General features: G+C 37.9%; 3 protein-coding genes across 5 annotated transcripts; 2 read left to right on the top strand and 1 right to left on the bottom strand.

The window, feature by feature from the left end:
• The first annotated feature begins 126 nt into the window (after positions 1-126).
• Positions 127-6,675, top strand: LOC100854261 (chromatin remodeling protein EBS). Of its 2 annotated transcripts, XR_784804.3 has the most exons (6): positions 240-614; positions 699-1,041; positions 1,134-1,202; positions 2,323-2,458; positions 4,491-4,580; positions 6,317-6,430. XR_784804.3 is itself a non-coding variant. In XM_003634801.4 (5 exons), exons 1-5 carry the CDS (start codon positions 542-544, stop codon positions 6,341-6,343), a joined length of 648 nt encoding a protein of 215 aa, XP_003634849.1. In that variant the 5' UTR covers positions 127-541; the 3' UTR covers positions 6,344-6,675. The 2 variants fall into 2 exon arrangements, 1 of the variants encoding a protein (XP_003634849.1); XM_003634801.4 differs by lacking the exon at positions 4,491-4,580 and having other exon boundaries at positions 127-614; positions 6,317-6,675.
• Positions 6,676-6,794: 119 nt separating this feature from the next.
• LOC100243546 (subtilisin-like protease SBT2.4) lies at positions 6,795-11,804 on the top strand. The gene is made up of 10 exons (XM_002267185.5): positions 6,795-7,809; positions 7,907-8,051; positions 8,141-8,538; positions 8,662-8,757; positions 8,883-8,952; positions 9,580-9,862; positions 10,106-10,446; positions 10,542-10,809; positions 10,943-11,215; positions 11,312-11,804. Exons 1-10 carry the CDS (start codon positions 7,625-7,627, stop codon positions 11,719-11,721), a joined length of 2,469 nt encoding a protein of 822 aa, XP_002267221.2. The 5' UTR covers positions 6,795-7,624; the 3' UTR covers positions 11,722-11,804.
• A 102-nt stretch (positions 11,805-11,906) lies between these two features.
• LOC100245170 (O-fucosyltransferase 15) lies at positions 11,907-17,458 on the bottom strand. 2 transcript variants are annotated; one of them, XM_059740364.1, is made up of 11 exons: positions 16,961-17,458; positions 16,508-16,591; positions 16,130-16,229; positions 15,975-16,036; positions 15,719-15,807; positions 14,904-15,024; positions 14,659-14,802; positions 14,188-14,522; positions 13,592-13,832; positions 12,133-12,443; positions 11,907-12,001 (listed from the first exon to the last, which is right to left on the bottom strand). In XM_059740364.1, exons 1-10 carry the CDS (start codon positions 17,327-17,329, stop codon positions 12,135-12,137), a joined length of 1,854 nt encoding a protein of 617 aa, XP_059596347.1. In that variant the 5' UTR covers positions 17,330-17,458; the 3' UTR covers positions 11,907-12,001; positions 12,133-12,134. The 2 variants fall into 2 exon arrangements, with proteins under 2 accessions (XP_059596347.1, XP_059596346.1); XM_059740363.1 differs by having other exon boundaries at positions 11,907-12,443; positions 16,961-17,457.

Here is a 17,458-nt window from a genome sequence, read left to right as displayed (position 1 = left end):
CCTGAAAAGTCAACCCATCGGACGGTTGAGAGGTCATGTCAGCCTAATGTGGGCTGAGTACATGCAGGGAAGTCAAGACACGGTTTCATCCATTACTACGTAAATGAAACCGTTTAATCACAGAGAATGAGTTGATGAAATGAAAATGAAATCATCCAATTCTGGAAAAAATTAAAACGTTTTTTATACGTCGGATAAAAGGAGGCGAGGCTGCTTTTCCATTACGCAGATTCGTAATTAAATGATTTCATTTCGTTCGAAAAAATGAAATTGTAAATAAAGTGAATATAGTATTTATACTGAAGGTAAAAAGTCACAGTCTCGTAAGTCTTCTCTTTCTCTCTCTTTCTCTATCTATCTCTCTTTCTCCAGGAGAATGAGCTAGGGTTTGTGTTCGTCCCCAAAATCTAGGGTTTCGAACAATCATTTTCGCTACGTCTGGAACAGTCTGGCACAATGTGCGTGGATTTCGGATTCCGCCATTGAAATAGCTGCGAAATCTGTTTGCATTTTGATCTTAAGGAAAAGAACCCTAGCGGTGATGGCGAAGACGAGGCCTGGGAAAAGAGACTTGGATTCGTACACCATCAAAGGCACCAACAAGGTGGTGAGAGGTAAAATCGGTGTACAAAAGCGATGAGACTGTTGCGTTGGTGTTCAAAACGGCTGAATCATTGTGGTTTTTGGATGTTTTGCAGCTGGTGATTGCGTGTTGATGCGGCCATCGGACACCGATAAGCCATCGTACGTAGCGCGTGTGGAGAAGATTGAGGCCGATAATCGGAACAACGTGAAGGTTCGGGTGCGGTGGTATTATCGGCCGGAGGAGTCGATTGGAGGGCGGAGGCAGTTCCATGGAGCAAAGGAGTTGTTTTTGTCGGACCATTATGATGTGCAGAGTGCTCATACTATTGAAGGGAAGTGCACTGTTCACTCCTTCAAGAACTATACTAAGCTTGAAAATGTTGGGGCTGAGGATTACTATTGTCGGTTCGAGTATAAGGCAGCTACTGGGGGTTTCACGCCGGACCGAGTTGCTGTGTGAGTTTGAGTTGTTTTGCTGGATTGATGATTGATGATTGAATGTACTGGTATTCGTGGGCTGATGAATACTTTTGAATTTTGTATTGAAGGTATTGCAAATGCGAGATGCCTTATAACCCAGATGATCTTATGGTCCAGTGCGAGGGGTGCAAGGACTGGTAACCTGCTTTTGTTATTCTTTTGTTGGGTTTCCGGTTGTTGTTGTGTTTTGTGTCATTTCAGTTTTGTATCTGATTTTGTAAAAACATGGAAACTCAACCTGAACTAGAAGAAGTGCTTGGGTTAAAAGCTCAATTGCTTGGAGGTCTTTCCCTTTTTCCAAAAGGAAAAGAACATATTCATAAATTCTAAATTCCTTTTTTTTTTTTTTAACTCATTTCCAGCAGCCACATAAAGCTAATAAAATTTGTTGCATATATCTATTTTGACTATCTAAGTTTGTATTTATACTCTCTTTGAATCATTGAAAATATGAGAGAGACTAGGAGGGAACGTAAATGAGGAAGAAGTGAAGGAAAGGAAAAGTCAAGGAAATTAAATACAAGTTCAAACTCACCTAGCCTTTCTTATCATGTTTCTCCAAATTTATTTTTTCTTTATAAAGAGAGTAAATATTTTTAAAATACATGAGTTTGTAGTTAATTCTTAATATTCATTTTTCTTCATATTTTCCATAGGAAAGCAAACAAAAGAATTTGAGATTCTTTCCTATTTCTTTTCCTTTCCTTAGTACTTTTAGCACTTTCCAATATCTAAAAAGGACCTTATTGCATTAGAAAGGCTAGGAATTCCTAGCTATAAAATTAGTTGCACAAGCATTTCTAAATTAGTCAAATGCCCCAAGAAACCCAAGTATGTGGAAGGAACTCTCCTACTTTCTGCTGGAATTAGTGTTAGAAGTTTGAATATGGATTGGTTGGTTGCTAAATATATAGATTGCTAGATCGAGTGGCACCCATCTCTTGTTATCTTCTTTAGCTTTCATATTTTGCGTTTAATATATACCAGTCGTTTTGACCTGTACTTAATTTATTTATACATCAAGATTCAGAGGCCTCATTTGCTTATGTTGATCATCTGAATATTCACTGGTGAAACCATTTTTTCTTTGAAGCCACAACCCATTTTGTGGATAAATTATAAGGGTAACATTATTTTTTGTGTTAGATTTGAAGCCTTCAAGTATGCCTTCACAATATAGGTTCAGTGGAAATTCTGGTGACCTACTTATGTATTTCTTGTTACATACATAATAATTATTCATCATCATCCTTGCAGGTATCATCCTGTTTGTGTTGAAATGACTATTGAAGCAGCAAAAAAACTAGATCACTTTCTGTGTTCTGATTGTTCTGATGATGAGGCCAAAAGATCCCAGAATGCATTTCCTACATCGCCGACAGCTGACACCAAGGTAAGACTTCTTTTTGCACTTGGAGAAGTGAGTTTGGTGTCTTTGTTTACCCCATTAAACTTGGTGTCAAATCTTGTGCATGATGATCCATTGTTTGCTTGCTTTCTTGGAAAATTCATTTGTGAGATGGGTGCATACTTGCACCACATTTGTAACATTGGCTTCATATTATGGGCCCATATTGTTGCACAAATATGAAGAACTTACTAATAGTTGTGTCATTGGGCTATTGCTTTTTCCGTTTAAACAGCCATAATTTCTCTTGCTTGATGGTTATTATTATTTATATGATTATGCATGTATCTCTGATCTTCAAATTCGTATAGGTTTGATACAAATCTCTGATTTTATAATGCCTACTGAGAGGTGGAACTGAGTATCCTTTTTGGTGGCATTTTCCAAACAGTCTTTCAAGATGAGAAACATATTTGGAGGATGTTTTGTGCTTCGAGATATGCGATAATTTGTTTCTTTCTACATCCCTGGCCAGTTATGTGGATGGAAGAAACATTTATCCTGATTACTTGCTATTTTTATTGTTATTATTTTTGTTAAGACTCGTGTGATTGTTGTGTGATTCTGAAATTGTTATGCTCTATTCTTTGGTGTGCCTTCTCTTGTTTTCCATTTTTAATTCTATTTCATTTTGTTACCTTGTATTTTGTTCAGTTGGTCTTTGAAGTAGCTAGATATTACTGTTATGCTACTTCACCTTGGAAAGTTATTCCTTGCCATTGCCTTGGTCTAGATTTCTGCTTTTGGAATAGCATTCCCTTTCTTTCTTGAATGCATTTGATGCCATGATCATCAATCTAATTGTTTTTGACAAAAGATTGCTATTTTGATTTACTGTTTACAGTGTGGTTCTCATGCTGTCATTTGGAGTCTATATAAAGAGTGGAATAATAGATTTTTGAAGATATCAACACCCAATCACAAAGTTGAAACTCAGGAGAAATATTATTTCTGATCTTTTGGTTTCTCACTCTTTTTGAGTTGGTTTTTTTTTCTTTGTGTGCATGACTTATGTTTAGGCAGTTTTCATCTTTTTGTTTCCTTCTCTAATAAAATTTTAATTTTTCTTATAGTAGGAAAAATAAATAATTTCTATAAGGCATGAGTGTTTGGGCCAGTTGGAATTCAGAATTTAATATTTGGACTTTGTGGGTTTCTTATATGCTTGTCTTGTGATTTTAGGGTATTCATAGATGGTGAAAAAATATTGATGCTTAGAAATTAAAGGAATTTGTTGGACAATTCTGTATTGGTAAGAACTTGGAATATGAACTCCCTGCTAAACATACTAAACTGCATTCACTAGTTATGTTTAGAATAACATCATATGCCATGCTAGCAAATGGTAGGTTTTACAAACTTGTAAGACAGTGGGCTTCAGAGAGATCAATTTTTTTTAATTCTTAGTCTGTCTATGAACCCTTTTTAACCTAATATGATGTGTTTTTCTCTGATATTGTTCATACTATTAAATAAACCAAGGCATGGTTATTGGAATTTTATAGTAACTAGAATTATCTGTTTTATTAACTGTAGGCAATACTTAAATAATAATTTCAAAATGTTTCAACATCTGTGGGGGACTGATAGCCCTGTAGCACAGAGAACGGAAGTCTGCTCATTATAACTTATATCATGTGGACTGAATGTTAGGCAGATAGTGTGTTTCTCAAGTGGTGCTTGCTTTGGTTTATTCTGTGTGTACTGCCTATATACGTAGGGCGTGCCCCCTCTTTTTGGCGTTTTTTAATACATGCTTTTGAAGTCTATCAAAAAAAAGATAGCGTGTTTTCCAAAACATAAATTCCTTTGCGCACATTACTTCTTTTACTGTTGTATTGTGCTTGAAATTTAACATTGATTGTTTGTTAACATTTGACTAATGTGTCCTACTTAGGAATGTGTCTAATCCATCAGCAAACTATTTATTTATAACTGAAAATATTGTTTGGAGTGGATTGTTAAAAGTTGACATTTCTTTCATAATTTTAGAGTTTTTTTTTTTTTTTAATGATAGGTGAAGGAAAATAAAATATAGATAGAGGGGGCCCAAGAAGGGGGCCACCTCCCAAATACATGGGAGCTATACAAGTACTTCTGAGAAGAGGTAAAACATTGACGACATATGCATCCCTCTAACTGGAGGATCCCTTCATATCATTGAAATCTTAAATAGATAATATCCTCCCATCATGAATTCTATTTTCCGGTCATCAAGGGACAACCTCTTTGATCTTCTGAATTGGTGCATCCGCCCCCTCAAAGACCCTTCTGACAAGTTCCCTTCCTATCACTTCATGACCAAAAATTTGAAATATTTATTAGTTGAGTACATAAACTTATTGGAAGGATGATTGCAAATATTGGAAATAATTTCATATAGAAGTTGTATGTGTTTAATTATTGGAAGGATGATAGCAAGCATATTAATTTTGTGCCAACTAATATCGTTTTCTTTATTTATTATTGTTGTTGTTGGTGGTGGTGGTGGTGGTGGAGTGTGTGTGTGCGAATTACACTTTTTTTCTAATGAAATGACATAATGAACTTTAAAAGGCCTCAATATTTATAAAAATAAGCTGTGAATTCCTAGTGCCATGATAAGTTCTTAACACCTTGGCAATCATCAGATATTGTACCGCCTAGGAAGACTGATCCACTCTTTTGAATAATGGAGTAAGTTACTCAGCTTCAAAATTATTGTCCAGATTGTTTGTTCTACTGGAAGGGATAATTCTAATGAAACCAGGCGATTCAATTTCTCTGTTTGCTGGCTCATGCTCTTGGATCCATGTTAACAGTCTAACCTGCCATGTCTGCTTCTAAAACTTGCAGCTAAACTTAGGTATACCAAAGCTAACTCCAGTAGATTGTAAAAGAACTTATAAATATACTTTATATTCAGTGTATTGCCCATAGAGATTAATGCATCCATATGTTCTGAATGGCCATTGAACCAAAATAGCAGGTATGCCTCTAGTTGATTTACTGGATTTTGTAGTTAACAACCTCAAATATTTAGTTATCAATGAAATAAAAACTCCAAACAGTTTGAAATCAAGTGTTTATATGAGAGTGTTGTTTTGGGTGGGATGAGTTCTCCGTCCAAAGTCTTCTGTGTCATGGGGAAAGGTTGTTTCAATTGAATAAATTTACCCATTATTTTCGTTCCTATATGTTTTAGTTTAAGGTGGAGATGCATTTATAATTGTACCTCCTATGTATGTAAATTTGTTCTAATTGAAGCTTTTAGTTTACATTTGTGTTAACCTTCTTAGTCAGTCCCCCCGAGATTTCCAACCTCCTGTAATGTTCAGGTTATGAAGTGTAATAGATAACCTCCCATGCAATGCTTCTACCATGTACCCATTTAATGACTGCTTTAGAGTTCCTACACTGCCAGACCAGAACTCATTACAATGGTGTTTGAATTATGAGGATGAATAGTTGGATTAAAAAAATTTCATTTGTCCTTTCCATAAGCATTCCATGAGCCACTAACTTGTAACAGGTTCCTTTAAGTTCTGGATATACTGATATACAGTCAAATTAGATCTGTGTTCACAACTTTGCCTGGGGAATGGTACTTGGGGCAAACATTGGGTAGTCTTGATCATGACATTGTGCTAAAAGTTTTGGAGTTCCAAATTTTGAAATGGTTGGGTTAGGGTTCAAGAAGGCAATCCTACTAGAATTCAAATGAGATTCATTTACATATTATTTGCTTGTCTGTGTCAATCTTTTTGTTCAATGTTTTCTGTTTACATCAATCTTTTCTTGTATTTCTACAAGTGCAATCCTTGGAATATTTTGATTTATCAACCATGTTGTGATCTTCCACAGGTGGAGCCAAAGCGTAGGAAGAGATGAGCACATCCAGAGGCCAGGAGTTGTGGTGCAAGGCTTGACTCTTACACATTTAGCTCTTGCATTGTTGTTGTGTGAGTTGTACAGTGCAGAGAACCATGCTGTGCTTTGCTCAGACTGGAGGCTTCTAGTAATTTATGTCTTTTGTCTCTGGAGATATGTATGCAATGCTAGATTTAGGATATTACTTTGTAATATACATTCTGTGCAGAAAGATGATTCAGATTTAAGGCGACTTCTCTAAGAACACTCTGAACCCAAAGGTTTGTGGTAAAAAAACCATGGATTCCCAGTTTTTGGTAGCTTTGCGAAAACCATGAAAATCCCTTTGCTCATCAGCTCTTCAGTTGGTAATTTTCCTTTTACAATATAAACTCTCATTCTGCGTCTCCTCAGCTCTACTTTTAAACCTCATGGGTTTGTAGAATGCCCCTTGCCATTTGAGCAAGCGGTACACAAACACAAACTAGATTGAATGGAAGGTACTGCACATTTGCTAATTGATTCTTCCTTTTTCTTTCAGTATTTCCTCCACCTTGATTTTTATCGTTTTTTAAGCTGTCCCTTGATTTATCATTTGTTCCCCAACCTCACAAGTGGTGGGGTACATGAAAAATAGCATGGAAAGGAACAATATGTATTCTGTGGGCCTGGATGGGATTGTATTGAAATTCATGAATATACTTTAATGCTGCTAGTTGAAAACACAGCATGAGCACACTTGTTGAAATCCTCGGACTGTCGGGTCCATGACCCGGACAACTTAATTGGTTTTATTTTCAGCTAATGTTGCTGCAGCACAGCCATTAAAGCAAGCAAAGGTGAAGGAATATATCCCCTATCGAGGGCCACCCTAAACCCACAAAAGCCAATCTAAGGGGTGGTTGAGATTATTCAATATCATTATATTTCAATGTGGTTGGAAAAGGTTTAATGTGAATGGTGATCATGGTTACCCAATTGGATGTACAGCCACTCCGCCCAAGGTTTATTTTGTTCTCTTTTGTCTCTTTCAGAATGGGTTTGTTGGAGTGAGATTGGCAGTGACACCATTCACATACATATATACACATTCAAAAGTAGACAGTAACAGAAAGGCAACCGTTACATCAAAGTGGGCAGGTCTTTCTCTTAAAAGCACTAAATACCCAGCTTTATTCACGTCAACAGTGCTGTTAAGGAAGTGTGTTTTTGCATGGCTTATAAGGGTTCCTTCTCCTGATCATCCCTTCCAACTGAGCTAATCCTTAACCCCAACCCTCCATTTTTTCTTCAGCTTTAACCATGGCGGCTAACGGAGATGTACCGGGTTCATTGCCATGTGCAGTGCTGCTTCTCCTACTCATGGCATTCATGGCTTGCCATGCAGAGGAACGTGGCATGTACTTGGTTCTAATGGAAGGAGACCCGGTTGCATTTCATCGAGGTTCAGGGCCTCTCGAAGAAGGAAAAAGGGTTGATCCCAACAGGTGAGGAAGTAGTAGATGCTATGATTCAAATATATTCTAAAATAAAGCATGGGTTGAACAGTAATCTTACCGTACACCACTTTGTCTGGATGCTCAGTGAGGTTTACAAGGCTCATGCAAAGCACTTGGTGGATTCTCACGATCAACTCCTCCAGACCACTCTAGATTCTGGAAGCTACAACAAGCTTTACAGCTTCAAACACATTGTCAATGGATTTTCCGTCCATACCACCCCATCACAGGTCTCCTTTCTTTCTCCCTTGCTTCAAACCTTCATCTTTCTCTCGTACACAGCAAAAGGATTAACCATTTCTCGGGTACAATAATTCAGGCTAATAAACTCAAACATGCGCCAGGAGTAACGCTGGTGGAGAGAGATAGAGGGGCCAAGTTGATGACTACGTACACTCCTCAGTTCCTAGGGTTACCTGAAGGGATATGGAGCCAGGAAGGTGGAGATGCAAATGCAGGTGAAGGGCTTGTCATTGGTTTTGTGGACACAGGCATCAACCCACTGCACCCGAGCTTCGCTTACGATCCCACAAATCCTTACACCTCCAATACTTCACATTTTAAGGGGACCTGTGAGGCGGGTCCTGGATTTCCTGCAAGTTCCTGCAATGGTAAGATAGTTTCTGCGAGGTTCTTCTCAGCCGGGGCTCAAGCTGCTACTAATCTCAACACTTCATATGACTTCCTCTCACCTCTTGATGCGGTTGGACATGGAAGGTAAATATATATACATATATAGAGAGAGAGTGAGAGAAAGAGATTAGAAACTGTGTTTTTCTTTGGATATTTTTTTGGACTTTTTAGCAAGTCTATGACATTAGGCTAATGTGAATTATTTAGCCACGTGGCTTCGACTGCTGCCGGAAATCCTGGAGTTCCAGTGGTCCTCAATGGCTTCTTCTATGGACGGGCCAGTGGGATGGCCCCAAGAGCGCGGTACGTTTCCGTTTGGTTGTGTTAAACATGAATCAAACCATTGCTTTTGGTGAAGGTTGATGATGATGAGATGATGGTATTGTGTTGTGTCTTCATCACTCTTTCTTTCTCCCTTTGAACAACAGAATTGCTGTGTATAAGGCTATATATCCAACTGTAGGAACTCTAACAGACGTGGTTTCCGCGATGGATCAGGTAATAATTCAGACTGATTTTCCACCTGGGTGGCCCTCTGATTAGATAAACCTAGCCACCTTACCACACTAAATGCAAGAATCTTCATGGTATGAATTTATAAAGATTTCAATGGTGGAATCCAGATGTTGCACCATCATTATCATAGGATGCATGCCATAATACTATATATGAATCGGTTTGGTTACCTTCATTTTTTCTTTATCCTCTATTTTGGACCAGTTTTGCCTTCATTTTTGTCATGTCATAACAGAGATTAGAATTGGAAACAACCAAACTATTGGCCTCATGTTTATACTCAATAAGCTGATGATCATATTCTTTGTTTTTTTACATAGTATCAGCAATGTTCATCCGCAAAAAAAATTGATGTAAATGGATAAAAATCAATAGCTGAACTTAATAAATCAAAATGATCTAACTGGGTTCTTATCAAGAAACAGTAAAATGCATGCATGCATGCAACTGTATTACACCATTGTATGATGAATTCCCACCTAAAAAAAGGAAGGGTTTTAGATTAAAAGCGCCATCGATGGATACTTCTTGTTCAACTTTTTAGTATTCAGAAACCCAATTGGTGGAACAGCATAAAGGAAAAAAGATGAAACTGTTTCTTGATGACAGGCAACAATGGATGGAGTAGATGTCTTGACACTGTCCATAGGACCAGACACACCCCCAGAAGACACAATGACCTTCTTAAGTGTGTTCGATATTTTCATGTTATTTGCAAGGCGAGCTGGCGTTTTCGTGGTGCAAGCTGCCGGAAATCAGGGGCCTGGTCCTTCCACTGTAGTGTCCTTCAGCCCTTGGGCTGTGGGAGCAGCTGCTTCCAGCACAGACAGAAGTTATCCTAGCACTCTTGTGCTTGGAAATGGACAAAGAATTGGCGGTGTGGGATTATCAGGTAACTTTAGTTTTTGGGTTCATCGTTGCTAAGAGCTTGTTCATCAGTGGTTCTAGGAACGGTTTCTAGTCTTTTTAGCACTTAGAAACAACCTTTTTAATAAAAGTTTTCAAATACTAGGAAAGTTATAAGTGTTTCCTAGAATCAATCTAATAGCAGTATTAGCACTAGGATGTGGGATTATCAGGTAGTTTCCATCTAGAGATTCTCATTTATTCTACTGATAATGTTTCTGTCACTCAGGACCAACCTTGGGAAATGGTTTACTTCAATATAAGCTGGTGTTGGCCAAGGATGCTGTTAAGGTGAATGGGACATTCCCAAGGACTGCACAGTATGTTGAGGAGTGCCAATTTGCTGAAGCACTGGACCCTCTTCTAGTGCAAGGCAGTGTTGTTATCTGCATCTTCTCAACAGGCTTCTTTAATGGAAACTCTACCCTCACTGCCATCATTGACACAGCAAGAGCCCTAGGATTCATGGGGTTTGTTCTAGTTGCAAACCCCAACTACGGCGATTTCATAGCAGAACCCTTGCCATTTTCTGTTCCAGGGATTTTGATTCCAAGAGTTGCTGAAACACAGGTGTGGATGATAACATATATAATGGAAAACTATAGCCTATGCTCTTAACCAAAGGTAAATGAGAATGAGTTGTCTTATCTTCTTGGTTTTTTCAGATTATAGCACAATACTATGAACAGCAAACATACAGAGATCAGACAGGACTTGCAGTCAGGTTTAGTGGGAGAGCAGCTATAGGGGAGGGAAGAATTAGTTTTTTCACTGGACGAGCCCCCATTGTGAGCAGATTCTCTTCCAGGGGACCAGATTTCATTGACAAAAGTAGGAAGCCTGTTGATGTGCTGAAGCCTGATATTTTGGCACCAGGGCACCAAGTATGGGCAGCTTGGAGCCCCATTAGCATCTTAGATCCAATCCTATCTGGTATATTTGCCAAAAAAAACTGAAATTTACCCAGGATTCTATGTTATGATCACAGCTTAGTTAATAGTTTTTTTAGAATGGTTTATGAAGGTAGATAGGTAGATTCACAAACTAAACTCGACTGGTTTTTTAGGATACAGTTTTGCTCTATTGTCTGGTACCAGCATGGCGACCCCTCATGTTGCGGGAATAGCTGCTCTGATCAAGCAATACAACCCTTCATGGACTCCATCTATGATTGCTTCTGCAATGTCCACCACTGCCACCATTGTTGATAACCTTGGAGAACCCATAATGGCAGAAGGATATGATATTGGCAGCTTGTATCTCTCAACTCATTTTGATTTTGGTGCTGGCTTCATCAGTCCAAACCATGCCATTGATCCAGGCCTTGTCTTAACATCAGGTTACTTTCTGTTCTTTTTTAGTATGGATGTAGATTTACCAATTTGAGCTTCTGCTACTATTCTTTTCTATAAGTTTTTATGCATACCCAAAGCAGGGTTTGAAGACTACATCAGTTTCTTGTGCTCTCTGCCCAATGTCAATCCTGCTACAATCAGAGCAATCACCGGAGGAGTATGTACTCAGTTGCTAAACCACCTCTCTGACCTGAACCTTCCTTCAGTGACAATATCAGAACTAAGAGGAACCCTGTTAGTGAGACGAAATGTGAAGAACATAGGAAGCAAGCAAGAGACATACCTGTGCTCAGTCATACCACCAAAGGGAGTAATGGTTAGTTTGAATCCACCTTCATTTACCATAGTTCCACAGGGAACCCAGGATTTGGAAATACAGTTGAATGTGACCCAAGCAATGGAGGACTATAGCTTTGGTGGGATTATTCTTACAGGAAGTTTGAATCACATTGTGAGGATACCAATCTCAGTATTGCCTGTTTCAGTGTGAAGAGAAAAGGAATGATGGGCTTCTTTAATGGATGTTGAAGGCTAAAATTTGAAACTGAATTCTTTCATTCCATGCAGAACAAAGAGTAGTACACCTCATTTTCTTGAATGTATCGTGTAGCTAAGAATGTTATGGTCAATCAACAGATGTATCCCAAACACTTCAATGTAGCTAGGAAGACAGAATAAGTAAAGGGTTTTTGAGTTCAATTCCCCTGCATCCATTTTCTTCTTCCAGAAGTTGATATCTAGTCAAATATCGTCTCATTAATTACATAAGCCTGTATTAAAGTTGACAAACAAAATAATGAATGTTACAAATCATAATTAGTAATGAATGTGAATCAAATCGAATCAACATTGATGAATGTAACTTGTTACAATGGCAATGAACTTGTGTAGTAATACAGACCACTATTCAGTCGTGCACATGCATTCTCTACAGCGTGGGTTCCTGTAGACACTCCTTGAAATGGATCTTCTATGGATCGTTTTAGTTTGTCTAACTGCCTTCCTCACTCTCTTCTCAAACATGCTCCATTCTATAGTGGAGTTCTTCAAAAAGATGCTTGCAAGTCTGCGTTTGTTTGGCCGGACTGTTGGCAATCTACCACCACCGTAGTATATCCGATAACCAGATACCAAAGATGATAACTGACTCCCAGAGTCTGTAATGGCAAATGCATCAGCAGCAGTGCAGCCAATAAAGTCTAAGGCTGCTAGCTATAGGAAAGAAAAAATAAAAAATCAGTTCATCATACATCAACTCACCAGCAATGAGAACAAACACGAGGAAAATGCAACGTATTTTCCTTGAAAACGAATTAGAATTTTAGTGCAGGTAAATGAAAATTGCAACTACTTGTAAGTCAATAAATTTAACTACTGATCCAATGGATGATGACTCATCACCTATACCAACAAGAATACACAGACAGTCATTGCAAAGCATAATGTATTACTCGACAGTTGACATAGGTTGTATAAATGCAAAAAAAAAGGTAGGATTGTTGGGGGTGGTTGCTGTATCCTAGCAGCAGTCTAGTAGAGCTTTTCTTTTTGAGTTTTGTCAGATGGATGGTTCATCATCATTCCTTGTACTAAATTCCATTCTAAAAAAACATCATTGTTTCCTGTCAAGGAAAGGAAGAACCAATGATAACAATCCTCTTAGAAAAGAAAAACCTAATACCTTGCTTTCTCTGATCAGGCTAGATGAACTTCCAAATTTCTTTGTCTATCTAGGGTTACAAGTTACAAGAACCTATATCCACTAGTCCAAGTTGAAAGCCAACAGTATGTGCTTCAGAAAATGTTAAACTAAATTAGGTTTATGCCATAGACAAAAGAATCATCAAGATCCTATAAAGCAAATTCCAAAAACACATAAAAGAACAAACTTAATCTAATTAGTTGTACATGCCACATCCAAGTGAGTTAATTAAGATGAACTCTTGACGATTGTACTCTGAGAAGCTGGATGCATTTACACTTCAAAGGGAAGAAGGAAAAAAGAAAGGAAGAAATGTCAATTTCTCATGTTTGATTATGTTAGAAAATACAAAGGGAAATTCAAACAAATGAAAATTATTTAAAATTTAAGCATTTTCAAACTCTTTATTGTGAAAAAATCAACAAAATTGGAGAACGAATAAAGAAAGATTTTATTGAGCTTGCACATGTTTTTTTTTTCTTTTTCATCATCTAAAAGGAGCCTTGCTGTCTTGTTAACACTCAATGGAAAGATCAAACAGGCAAACACTTCAATTATTTAATTAAGCTTGAGTGAGAATGAGAACCCAGAAGTGTGCAGCAAATGCAGAAACCAGCTCTTGTTTAAAAATATCCATTAAATAAAGATGAGTTATTACCTGAGATGAGAAATTCTTAAAGGGTTCAATCTCAGATGATGAAAGCAAGTTCTCTTTAGTAACCAAATTAGGATACAAGGTGGTCAAAGCAGCCAATCTTGACCTCCCTCCATATATTTGTGAACCTGCCAAGAATATATGAGTCTTGCGGTTGAAACCAAGAGCAACAAGCATAAGAACTGTTTCTTCAGGCGTTAATGGACATTGACCATCTGCCCTCAGTTCTTCAGGAGAAGGTAGCCTGCAACATATTGAATAATATCCTCAAAAAAATGGACCAAAGTAAATGGGAGACCAGTGTTTCTCATTTCAATAAATGTAAGGAACAAGATAAATGTGCCTAAAAGGGAGAAATGGGCTCTTAAATGATCTGTAATAAAAAATTTAGTTTTTCTTTGATTAGCAAAACTATGTAGAATCCTCTAGAACATGAACAAAATGTTCAAGAATATATGTTGGAAAGTGGTCACTAATTACAGAATCCCCCATGATGGCTTCAGCATAAAATCGAGCCCTAAGCATGCAGTTAATGCCCAAAAAAGTGAAGCAGATGAAATGAAGAACCCAAAAATTAAAAAAAAAAATACGATGCCTACTTTGTAGTCTTCTTAAGAAGGGCCAGCGCAGGGAAATGTATTTCACGAAATGCTTCCAACTCTTGCCTCTCTTCTTCTCCCCCACCAAAATCACACAAAGAATGGGCTACCATGTCAATTTCAAACCTCAAGTGTAGAGCTAAGTATCTGGAAGATTTTGCGGCACGATTCTTCTTCCCCTTCATAGTTGATTCAGCAAATGGACCAACAAGATAGTGATCCAGAGGCCCAGAGCGACGTACATTCTGACGCATCTTTTTGAGAAGCAAGGCACCAGTTTCTTGTATTTTTGGAACAAATCGCAATGCATGAAAATTACATCTACATCGAAGTCTCTAGATGAAGTCCCGCAATTAGGAAAGCAATATAAAAAACTAAGAAAACCAAGCGAGGTTGATAATCTCATAAACCTATGCTTTTAGCTCCTCCAAAGACTTTGCCAGAATAACATATCAAAGACTATAGATTTACCTGCAACTCAAATGGTATTGGGTCAAATGCCAAACGATTTCCAAATCCAACAAAATGGACGACTCTCTTTTGAAGTAGTATAGGAAGAATATTCTTCCGATAAAAGCTAAGCCTGGACTCTTTCATGATATCTACGTCTGTCACCTGAAAGAACACATCAATGATCAATTCAGCCAAAAACATCACCAAAGCTGGTAACACAACACTTAATACCTGTTTGAAGTTGAGTCAAATAGGATACTCACAACACTACCAATTGCCTCCAAATCTAATGACTGCAGCTCCTTAGGAAGTTCTTTCACTATCCGAATATCAGGTGTCAAGTAATTGACAAAATGCTCCTCCTGATATATATCGCTGAATTGACTAAGGAATTACAGAGTGATACGTCACTTTCTCCATGTTAACACCAATAAGATATGTAACATGAGCATATCATCAAACTTTACTGAGATTTATCAAAACATACTGAGCACAAAAAGCATGCATGCAGATAGATGCACATGCAACATATATAAACAGATTCTATTAATCCTGGAAAAAAAAAAACACTAATTTAGAATACATGTGAACAGTGAACACTACAGGATGTCATGCTTAAAACTAAGGCACACAAACAAACAAATGTGATTAAATAACACTAGTTATTGTGAAGGTAAAACCAATTCCTTCAGCATTCTAGGTCAACAATTAGCAATTCATAAAGCAGATACTTAAAACTCCATGCACATATGCACAGTGCCATCCAAATAATGAAGAGATTCCAAATATCATAAAACTAAAATAAAATCTGAACTTGCACGATTAGAAGTAAATGTTATAAAGTCCAACACTCAAAACCCCAGCAAAAATAAAAATGAATGTAGAAGAAGTATGGGTGATAACCTCATAAATAAACAAGATAAACCAGGTTTTAAATTCATTGAAAGTAATGCAAAAAAAAGAGAAAAAATATGCATGAACCTTGGATTTTAAGAGGACATAGTCATACAGCACAACAAAGAAACACAAAAAGAAATACCAAGTGGAAAAACTAAAGAATGGGAATAAAAAAAATTACCTCACATCTCTCCATACACTACTGAACAAAAATTTGGGAACAACAAGAGTTGCATTAAGAAATCGAGCAATGACAACAGCATTACAGACCTGTTGCCAATCAGAATAGATCTTTTAGGTGATGAAAAATCATGCATATAATTTAGTATTCATTATTCAGAAGTAAAGTTCTTGTCAAGGATAAACACAAAATCATGAAAATAGAGTAGTAGAGGATAATCCTTAAAGCAGTTATTTATATGGCAGATAATACTTACAGCTACTCGCTGCTGGTTGATACCACCATTTGCAGTAACCAAAATGTATCCATTATTTCCCTCTAACAAAGTATCACAGGAAACACCATGTCAGAATCAGCTTTAAGCAGAGTGACTGTATGCATAACTAGCCAAGAGTGAAAGAGAAGAATCACCACTAGGTTCCCAGTTACGTTGGTGGGCACAAGGTCTCCAAACAGAAGCTGGGACCACGGGCTCCTCCCATAAACCTTTTGGCTCAGGTTTATTCTGTCCCTGAATACCATAACACCCAAGATATGAGAAGAGGCAAGATGGTACAGCTGAAACTAAATTATTCACTGTAAGGACTATAACTATAAAATATACAGCTTGACAGCAATTTTACACAAATTAACCGCTTATACTAAAAATCCCATACTAAGAATATGTGGCAATTCCATCTGAAGAAAAATCTTTAATATAAAGCCCCCTTTCCATCTTAGCTAGTATAGATTTTTGGCAAAAATTATCAGTATGGAAAAAGCATTCTTCAACTCATATCCAAAACCTACATCAGCCAAGGCATGGGCTGCCAATGCCAGCATCCGGGAATGAATCTGCGGCCTTTCCCCTTTATTAGGCTTTTTCAATCCTCCCTGCATGTCACCCAAACGAATAACCAAAAGAAAATTTAGCAACCTCATTAATAACCCAAATTTACAAAGAAATGTATAACTCCTGGCTAACTCTTGTACCAAATATTACCACTCAAAATCTTACAACAAAATGTAATATATCAAGAGAAATAGCAATGACCCCTCATTTCATTTCAATTTTAAAAAAAATAAAATTGCCACCATTGTTATCATTTTTCAAAAGCTTCATGGAAACAAGTATTTTCCTCTCGTAATTCGCATATATGGATGCAAATTCAATGCTGAAATTAATAATTAACGCTATCCCCATTTCCTTCAATCACGAACTGTATTACAACCCCATCTCCGAATTGAGTTCCATTAACTTACCTGAACCGAAATCAAAGACGAATTCGCAATTCTTGAGCTGCTCTTAACACCGCGGCCCGCATCGTAAAGGCGCGAAAGCATCCACCAATTCGTTAAGAAAAATAAACCCACCGATCCAATTACACCCACAATCACCTTCACTCGCCTCCTGTGCCAAACCCGACCCACCTTCCTCCTCGCTCGTGGGTGAATCTTCTCGTCCTGACTCGACCTGTGGGCGCTATGTAACCGGGAGAGGGACGAAGATTCCTGGGCCGATCCGGAACCGGAATCTCGGAAAAGCGGGGAACTTTTCGGAGTGGAAGAGAGAGAGTGGACGTGGCGTGGGGTTGTCCCTGGGTTGGATTCGGAGTCTGAGGAGGAAGACATGGTTCCAGGAGGAGCAGGAGAAGATCTGAGAGAGCATTAGACTTGTATTTGCAGATGGAAATGAGAGTTTCTTCGTTTTTCATTTTCATGTGTCACGCAAACTGAGAAAGTGTGGAGGGCTTTTCTGAG

This window comes from Vitis vinifera, chromosome 10, assembly GCF_030704535.1.
Source record: "Vitis vinifera cultivar Pinot Noir 40024 chromosome 10, ASM3070453v1".
Taxonomy (NCBI): Eukaryota; Viridiplantae; Streptophyta; class Magnoliopsida; order Vitales; family Vitaceae; genus Vitis; species Vitis vinifera.
The sequence above is the reverse complement of the archived record's forward strand: the minus strand, read 5'-3'. Positions and strand labels throughout refer to the sequence as shown.

Bases quoted from the DNA above. Each gene is read 5' to 3' on its own strand.
- LOC100854261 (XM_003634801.4), top strand. From the start codon at position 542: ATGGCGAAGACGAGGCCTGGGAAAAGAGACTTGGATTCGTACACCATC. The intron at 1,203-2,322 runs GTAACCTGCTTT...TCATCCTTGCAG, and splicing joins TGCGAGGGGTGCAAGGACTG to GTATCATCCTGTTTGTGTTG. The intron at 2,459-6,316 runs GTAAGACTTCTT...GATCTTCCACAG, and splicing joins CGCCGACAGCTGACACCAAG to GTGGAGCCAAAGCGTAGGAA.
- LOC100243546 (XM_002267185.5), top strand. From the start codon at position 7,625: ATGGCGGCTAACGGAGATGTACCGGGTTCATTGCCATGTGCAGTGCTG. The intron at 8,052-8,140 runs GTCTCCTTTCTT...ACAATAATTCAG, and splicing joins TCCATACCACCCCATCACAG to GCTAATAAACTCAAACATGC. The intron at 10,810-10,942 runs GTATATTTGCCA...CTGGTTTTTTAG, and splicing joins CTTAGATCCAATCCTATCTG to GATACAGTTTTGCTCTATTG.
- LOC100245170 (XM_059740364.1), bottom strand. From the start codon at position 17,329: ATGTCTTCCTCCTCAGACTCCGAATCCAACCCAGGGACAACCCCACGC. The intron at 15,808-15,974 runs GTAAGTATTATC...GATTGGCAACAG, and splicing joins TCAACCAGCAGCGAGTAGCT to GTCTGTAATGCTGTTGTCAT. The intron at 12,444-13,591 runs GTAATAACTCAT...TCTTTCCTATAG, and splicing joins TTAAGAATTTCTCATCTCAG to CTAGCAGCCTTAGACTTTAT.